Source organism: Gekko japonicus, unplaced genomic scaffold (assembly GCF_001447785.1).
Source record: "Gekko japonicus isolate JY-2015 unplaced genomic scaffold, Gekko_japonicus_V1.1 scaffold4505, whole genome shotgun sequence".
Taxonomy (NCBI): Eukaryota; Metazoa; Chordata; class Lepidosauria; order Squamata; family Gekkonidae; genus Gekko; species Gekko japonicus.
The window spans coordinates 865-9,895 of NW_015165971.1; the positions used below are offsets into that span (position 1 = coordinate 865).

General features: G+C 47.9%; 1 protein-coding gene across 1 annotated transcript in view; it reads left to right on the forward strand.

Annotated features, from left to right (window-relative positions):
- Positions 1–1,789: 1,789 nt before the first annotated feature.
- The window catches only part of SFMBT2 (Scm-like with four mbt domains 2), a gene marked incomplete at its 5' end in the record, with an annotated part of 33,685 nt that continues 26,443 nt past the window's right edge, over positions 1,790–9,031 (forward strand). The window contains 2 exons of the mRNA XM_015411469.1: positions 1,790–1,903; positions 7,493–7,535. Coding sequence (XP_015266955.1) covers positions 1,790–1,903; positions 7,493–7,535 — 157 coding nt within the window. The remainder of the gene's footprint in view (positions 1,904–7,492; positions 7,536–9,031) is intronic.

Here is a 9,031-nt window from a genome sequence, read left to right on the forward strand (position 1 = left end):
ACGAGGAGTTGATGAGGTGCTTATATTTCCCGTCTCTCCAACGCTTAGCCGAGTAGATGTTTGTCATTAAGCCTACTTAGTTGAATGGGAGACTAGCTTAAAGAGAGAGAGACAGAGAGAGCGAGAGAGTGCGTGTGTTGCAAGATTGCCTGCTCCATTTGGAATATAGGAGGGTATTTTTACTCCGTCTTCTTCCCCCCCCCCCATTATCTAATACTCAGCATTGGCTTCTCATGATTGCAACAGCGCTTCAGTCTCCGCACTGCCGTCTTGCCAACTACAAACAATACCCACCAAGGGAAGACTATCTACAATTCACAACTATGTTCAAAACTGTATATTATATGCATTGAAATAAAAAGAAGGGTTAGTAGTCACAACCCCATAGAGTATATAGAGATAGATCCAACAGATTGCTCAAAACATTTTAAACAAAGAACATATGCAAAACCAACAGTAGGCTCTTCTGTAACTCCATACGTAAATAGTGTCCATAGACCTCCAAACCTCCAAACAGAAAGTAACTGCAACAGAATTTACTTCAAGGTGCTGGTACTTACCTATACAGCCCTATATGGCCAGGGTCCGGCATACCTGAGGGACAGCCTTTCCCCATATATGCCCCAGAGGGCACTACGGTCGGGGTCTCAGAATCGTTTGACCCTCCCTGATCCTAAGGAGGCCAGGCTCTAGGGCCAGGGCCTTTTCAGTGGCGGCTCCATACTGATGGAATGAGCTCCCGGAGGAGATCAGGGCCCTGCGGGACCTTTCACAGTTCCGCAGGGCCTGCAAGACAGAACTCTTCCACCAGGCCTTCAACTATCACCACCAACTCTCGGCTTGATGGCCGGCTTTGTGCAAAGAACATCGAGAAACTGGAAAATGTACAAGTACGCCGCCTTGTATAATTAGTGAAACATCGACAGCACTTACTATTACTATTACTGATATTGAATTGTTTTACGAGGATTTTAGTGGATTGTAATTGCTATTTATATATTTGTAAAATGTTTTAATGAATGTAAGCCGTCCTGAGCCTACAAATGCGGGGAGGGCGGGGTATAAGTAGAATAATAAATCAACAAACAGAAGACTCCCACTGTGGAAAGAATAACAGTCAAATGCCTCTCCCAGGTATAAATCAAGCGTTTCAGTGCTCTTCAACAGCGGCTGGTAAGACAGAACCCGATTTCCGAAATAACAGTTAGGAAGTTTCTCCTGATATTTAGCCAGTAACGACTCCCTTGTAATTTCCACCCATTAGATCTAGTCTTGCAATCCGGAGCAAGAGAGAATAGATCTGCTCCATCTTCTACATGACAGCCCTTCATATACTTGAAGACTGCAATCACGTCCCCTCTAAGCCTTCTCTTTCCCAGGCTAAACATACCCAACGCCTTGCCCCAGCTTTTGCTGTGCCGTAACTCTGTGCTGTGTTGTTTCACTCATGCTCTGTGTTGTTAACTTTTACTAGTTCATCTTAGGGTTTAGTATCAAATTTTAGGGCTTGCATTTCTAAAGGGAAGAACTTTTGCCCTTTATATGCGCACGGCAAACCTGGATTATTTCAGCGTTGGGGGAGGGGAATTGGAGAGTATGTGCCCGTTATGTGTGTATTTTTTTTTATTTCATACATAAGCCCACATACATTGAAGGGGCCCCAAAAGAGGTGTGCTTGCAGAGAGCTGGTGTTATTTCCTTGTATCATTGGTTTTTTAATTAATACTTCTGCATCTGCAGGAGCTGCCAACCTGGTTTTAAAAATCGTATTATACATGTGTTTTTATAGGATTACAGGGACCTGCTTCGGAATACATCGTTGACGTAGACTCGATGGACATATTCCCAGTTGGCTGGTGTGAAGCGAATTCTTACAAGCTGTCGGCACCACATAAAGCAGTCTGTAAGTAATGAAAGAGTGGGCTTACATTGTTAGCAGTGACTACAGTATTCCCTCGTTTAATTCTCATATCATAGGAAGCAATGAGAACATCAGAAGAGCCCTGCTGGATCAAACCAATAGTCCGTCTAGTTCAGCATACTGTCTCACACAGTGACCAACCAGTTCCTCTGAAGGGCGTACCTCTGGAGGGTACAGAGGCCAAAACCTTTCCCTGAGGTTGCCTCCTGGCTCTGGGATTCAGAGGATTAGTGCCTCTGAATGTGGAGGTTCCCCTCAGTCACCATAGCTCGTACCCATCTATCTATCTAATCCCCTTTGAAAGCTGTTTCTTCCTGTGGCCATTACTACATCCTCTGTCAGCAAATTCCAACATAAGAGAAGCCAATGTTGGATCAGGCCAATGGCCCATCCAGTCCAACACTCTGTCACACAGTGACCAAAAATACCAGGTGCCCTCAGGAGGTCCAGCAGTGGGGCCAGGACACTAGAAGCCCTCTCACAGTTGCCCCCTCCCCCAAGCACCAAGAATACAGAGCATCCCTTGCCCCAGACCGAGGGTTCCTATCTATACCTTGTGACTAATAGCCACTGATGGACCTCTGCTCCATATCTATATATCTAATTCCCAACATGCCCCCAGCGTGCGGATATCTAAATCCGCACATCAGGGGCACCTGGGGGGCAGGGAGATTTTCCTGCACATTTGAGGCAATCCCCAAATGTGCAGAAAAGTCTAAAAAGTTGAAAAAAAGTACACGGGGGATATTTAAATCCCCCCAAAAGTAAAAGAGCCTTCCCTGCGCATGCGCAGAGAAAGCACCAACAGGAACTGTGGCTGCTGGCGGTGGCGTGGGAAGAGAAGCCTTGGCAGCCGCAGCCATTGCTGGGGGGGCCGTTGCCGTCGCTGCTGACGGCGGTGGTGGGAGAAGAGCTGCACAGGGCTCACCGCCTTTGCTGCTTGCGGCCGCGGTGGCTGGGGGGGGGACCTTGGAGGGCTGATGGCTAGCTGCAGCTGTTGCGGGGGGGATCCTGGCGAGCCCAACGGACCGCCTGCTGGGCTCACCTGCAGCTGCTGCCGCGTCCTCTGTGCAGAGCTCCTGTGGCTTCAGCAGGCGAGCCACCCGGGAGCCGCGGGGAATACCTCCCTCTTCAGCGAGTACTGTGGGTCCCGCCTCTTGTGTTTATCTAATTCCCTCTTGAAGCTGTCCATGCTTGTAGCCGCCACCACTTCCTGTGGCAGTGAATTCCATGTGTTAATCACTCTTTGGGTGAAGAAGTACTTCCTTTTATCCATTCTAAACCGACTGCTCAGCAATTTCATGGAGCTCCCACGAGTTCTTGTATTGTGAGAGAGGGAGAAAAGTACTTTCTTCTCTACCTGTTCTACCCCAGGCATAATCTTATAAACCTCAACCATGTCACCCCTCAGCTGTCATTTCTCCAAGCTAAAGAGCCCCAAGCACTTTAACCTTTCCTCATAGGGAAAGCGTTCCAACCCTTTTATAAACCTGTCGTGTCCCCTCTTCATCGTCTCTCAACCCCCTTATCATCTTGGTCGCCCTCCTCTATCCTTTTTCCAGCTCCGCAGTGTCGTTTTAGAGATATGGTGACCACAAAGGCACACAGTATTTCCAATGGGGCTGCACCATAGATCTACACAGACTGTTTTAGATTGCTAGCTATTGGGGGGGGGGGAGCGTGCAGATCTGTCCTCGCAGAGGAGGGAGAGCTTGTACCTGACCTGAATAAAACTTGGTCTTAAAGGTGCCCCTGGACTGTTTTGGACCGGGGGGGTGAGGTGGGGGCTCTGCAGCTTACCTTGCTGCTTCTTGCTCTGAGGGCTGCTGGGAGCAGGGGGTGGGGCTTGTTGCATGTGCCCGCCCCTTGGGCTCTTTCCTGCCGGAGCGCCGCTCCTGCAGGAAATGACCCCTGCACAGGGGCATTATCGTATCGGCCGTTTTACTCTCAGTATCCCTAACATAGATTTTGCCTTTTTTCACCGCTGCAGCACATGGGGTCGGCACTTTCGTTGAGCTGTCCACTGTGACCCCGAGATCTTTTCCCCTCAGTTTCAGTAAGTTCAGACCCTGTTAGCCTATACTTGAAATTGGGATTTTTTTTTCTCCCATTTTTCTGAGGCTTCTAAAACCCACCCTCGGAATATTGAGATCCAGGACCTAGTTCCTGTCTGGCACATACAACTGGGGGGGCACTATAAAACTTCTCACCTCTGAAGCTTCCAAAGCCCCGTTCCCGTTTCACTTCTCCCTGCCAAAACATTGTGCCCGCAAGTCCTGATCTTCAGATCTCTTCCTTATGTGGAATTTGCCAACATGACTGGTGCCTGACGCTGGTAGCTTGCACTGCTTCCCCAACGTCGGGCAACACGTTGCATTGCCAGAATGTTGGAACTCCCATTTTCCCTCCAATGTCCAAAAAGGTAAAGGTTCCCTTGCTCGAAAGCCAGTCGAATCCGACTCTAGGGTTGCGGTGCTCATCTCCGTTTCAAAGCCGAAGAGCCAGCGCTGTCCGAAGACGTTTCCGTGGTCATGTGGCCGGCATGACTAAACACCAAGGCGCACAGAACGCTGTTACCTTCCCACTGGGGTGGTACCGATTTATCTACTTGCAATTTCTTGCTTTCGAACTGCTAGGTTGGCAGTTGTCTGCATCTGCACAAATATCACTCTTAATGTTTTGTGTCTGCCCCATGTATATATAAGAAATAGGACTTTTCGGCCCAGAGTGTCTGGGTTTGCAGAACCCTAAACTGCAGCTGTGGCTGACCCCATTGTGCAGATTTTTTGATACTGGGATCATCCCTTGGGTGTTAGTATATGAATTGTTTGGATCGCGATTCTTCAGGGATGAGACGAGGGTGGGCAAAGAGAAGCAACTGGCTGATCTATCTCTGTTCCGAGGCTCTTTAATTTTTATGATGATTCAGCCGGCCAAGGTTGTTTTTCGGCTGCCTGGTGAATATAAAACACACACACATCCCCGCAAAAAAAAAAAAAAAAAAGGGGGCAGTATCACCTGTCTATTTGCATCAAGATCTGCAAGTCAGATTTGAAAACACGCTGTTCCTTTTTAAAAGAGCAAAACATGCTTGATTTTAAAATCAGGGAGCCGTGCCTAATTTCGGAGGCTACAACCGGAGCCTTGCTGTGCAGTGTCGGCGCTATTAAGGGAGTGGAAAAAGACGCCGTGGGTAATCAGGCTTGCAAAATTTAATCACCCAACATGTGTGTTTTTTTCCCCTAAAAGCAAAAATGAATTGTATTGTGTGTTACTATTTTTTTTAAAAAAATTAACTATCAGTCCCATAAAAGCAAGCTGAATAAATTCAAGGTCTTGGGGCCCTATATTTTTCACAGAGTAGCATTGTCATCCCAAGAAGTACTTCTTCACCCAAAGAGTAATTAACCACGTGGAGTTCACCGCCACAGGAAGCGGTGGTGGCTACAAGCATAGACAGCTCCAAGAGGGGACTGGATGAACATATGGAGCAGAGGTCTGTCAGCGGCTATTAGCCATAATGTATGGGGCGGTGATGCTCTGTATTCTTGGTGCTTGGGGGGCAACAGTGGGAGGGCTTCTGGAGTTCTGGCCCCGCTGGTGGACCTCCTGATGGCACCTGGGACCTGGGTCTTGGCCACTGGGTGACACAGAGCATTGGACTAGATGGGCCACTGGCCTGATCCAACATGGCTTCTCTTATGGCTCTGCTGGTGGACCTCCTGATGGCACCTGGATTTTGGCCACTGTGTGACACAGAGCATAGGACTGGATGGGCCACTGGCCTGATCCAACATGGCTTCTCTTATGTTCTTATGGCCCTGCTGGTGGACCTCCTGATGGCCACTGTGTGACACAGAGTGTTGGACTGGATGGGCCACTGGCCTGATCCAACATGGCTTCTCTTATGTTCTTATGGCCCTGCTGGTGGACCTCCTGATGGCCACTGTGTGACACGGAGTGTTGGACTGGATGGGTCATTGGCCTGATCCAGCATGGCTTCTCTTACGTTCTTATGGCCCTACTGGTGGACCTCCTGATGACCACTGTGTGACACGGAGTGTTGGACTGGATGGGCCACTGGTCTGATCCAACATGGCTTCTCTTATGTTCTTATGGCCCTGCTGGTGGACCTCCTGATGGCCACTGTGTTACACGGAGTGTTGGACTGGATGGGCCATTGGCCTGATCCGGCATGGCTTCTCTTACGTTCTTATTCTACCACCTTGGTACCATCTCATTCTGCGGCATGATGGAGACCAAACTTCAGTCTCCAGCTGTCCGTTCTATAGCGTATAGTGGTAACCTGCTGTTGTTCCAGTATGACCATGTATGAACGACGCCTGACCCCCCTATGCCTGGCAGAGAGCCATTTTTAACATTAACAGCCTTGATAGTGGATTGGAGCCTCCATGTTCAGAAGAAGTGTACCTCTGACTACCGGAATTGGGCAGTAAACATAGGGAAGGCTATCCCCACCACACCCTTCTTGTAAACTTCCCAGAGGCTTCTCTCTGGCTGTGGTTGGAGAGGAAATGCCAAGCCGGGTGCCTCTTCAGCCCGATGCAGTAAGGCAGAGGTGTCAGACTCTTTTGTTACAAGGGCCAGTTTGTTGGGCTGGGCCATGTGTGCCGTAAAAATGTAATGCCAGGTACCAGAGATATAAACTTTATGAAGGTCACAGGCAAACCCTATCCACAATATAGTTACAGTTTAATTTATTGCAATTAGCCATTGGCCGTTACAAAATTCCGAAACACAAATTGTGAACAAGCTGTGGGTTAAAAGTCAGAATAGACAAAAATACCAGAGATCGGTAACAAAATATGACTCATTTAATACAGTAGCCTAAATAAGGCCCCTTCCCGATGCCGCCTTGGAACGTATATTCTTTGCCACAAGGGCAAATAATGAAACTTTATGAGAGTCATAGGCATCAACGTCAGATAACAAACATGAATTTTTTTCCCTCAATTGGGTAAGCACTAAGACCAGATAAAACACCTGCTAAAAATTTAGCCCCCAGTCTAGAATACAGTGGGCAAAAGAGAATGTAGTGAGGTAAATCCTCAAGTTTGTGGGAACCACAAATACATAGATGATGGGCCAGTGGAGTTTGATTGAATCGGCCCTCCAAAATTGCTGTTGTCATTGATTGAAACTGTAGAGAGGTAAAGGACGCTCTAAGTACAAACAAAAGCAATTAATTCCTAGCATTGAAAGCAATTGATTTACTGGGAAACCCACAAAAGCCCCAATAAATGTCTTTAATCCCATGCAAGACTAGAGGGTTTTTTCCCCCCAAGGGACACCATAAAAGGAGGAGTATCTTACATTTCCATACATACTAGTTGCTTGCGGGCCAGGTAAGAGCCCTGGACGGGCCTCTTCCGGCCGCCGGGGCTTATGTTTGACACCCCTGCGATAAGGCACTGAAAGAGTTCTTACGCAGAAGTGAGAAGGTCTGATCGAGTTTGCCATTGCCGTCTTGACGGGGAGACCCGAATGTGTAAGACCTTTACAGACTTCTATTACCAAACTCCGTTCCTCTCGTGTGTGTTTTTTTTGCAGTACGGCGGAGGAGAAAGATTGCTGTGGTGCAGCCAGAGCAGCAGTAAGTAGGCACTTAAAATGTAAATAACAAAGCCGCTTTAATATGTAAATAAATAAGATTTGCTCCCCGGGATGGAAGTACAGCAGCTAAACTGAATAACTTGGTGTTCGGCAGCATATAATTTAGTACGTGCACGGATACCTCCTTAAAATGATGTGTGTGCGTGGCTGGAATGCACATCGTCTGACTCCAAGGGGCACCATGTTTGCCTCTAGATTTAAGGGACTGTCTCAAAATGTTAGACTCTCTCAAGTCGGGAATGGGGAAATCAGAATTCTTTCCCACCGTCCCTCAGCAGGTCAGTTTAAGATTACAAGGGATCCTCTGGGCGCAGTCCCAAGAGAGGGGTTAACGATCTCTGAAATGCTGATTTGCAAAAATCTGCGCACCTACTCGATATTTAAATCTAAAGTCACAGATGGAAAAGATGCGGGCAATACCCAAATCATCCGCGCTAACTGAGATTGTCCGGCAAAAGTGAAGTAAAAATAGAGAGCCAGTTTGGTGTAGCGGTTAGGAGCGTGGACTCTAATCTGGGAGAACCGGGTTTGATTCCCCACTCCTCCACATGCAGCTGCTGGTGAGACCTTGGGTCAGTTACAATTTCTTTCAGAGCTGTTCTCTCAGGAGCAGTCTTTGAAAGAGCTCTCTCAGCCCCACCTACCTCACAGGCTGTCTGTTGTGGGGAGGGGAAGGGAAAGGAGATTGTAAGATGCTCTGAGACTCCTTTGGATAGTGAAGGGCGGGGTATGAATCCAATCTCCTCCTCCACTTTGGGGTCAGGAAGTAGTTTTTCTACAGGCCAGTTTAGCCAGGGATCCTGGAGGTTTTTTGTCATCTTCCGGGCTTGGAACAGCGGTTGCTGTGGGTGTGGAGGGGGAGGTATTTTTGAATTTCCTGCATTGTGCCAGGGGGTTGGACGAGATGACCCTGGAGGTCCTTTCCAACTCTAGGATCCTATGATGATTCCTCCTCCTCCTCCTCCTCCTCTTCTTCTGCCAATTTAAAAACAGAAAAAAACTGGAAACCATTTTATCATTTCTGATCCCTAGATCTGAGTGTGGGCTCATATAACTGCAATATTTTTGCAAATTCTGTAATTCATTATGTCGTTATGCTAAGTAACATAAGTAGTTGCTATGCAGGGTCATGATGGTATTGAAAATATGAACATATATGATGATATTGACAATATGATATTGACAATATGAACATCTATGAAGCTGCCTGATAACTGAATCAGACCATTGGTCCCGCAAGATCAGTATTGCCTGCTCAGGCTGGTAGTAGCTCTTCGTAGTCCCAGGCAGAGGTCTTTCACATCACCCACTCCCTGGTCATTTTAACTGGAGATGCTGGGGATTGAACCTGGGACCTGCTGCATGCCAAGCAGACACTCTTCCATTGAGCCACAGCCCCACTTCATGGCTCTCCAGGGCCTCATGCTGAGGTCTTTCCCATCACCTGCTGCCTGGTCCTTCCAACTGGAGATGCCG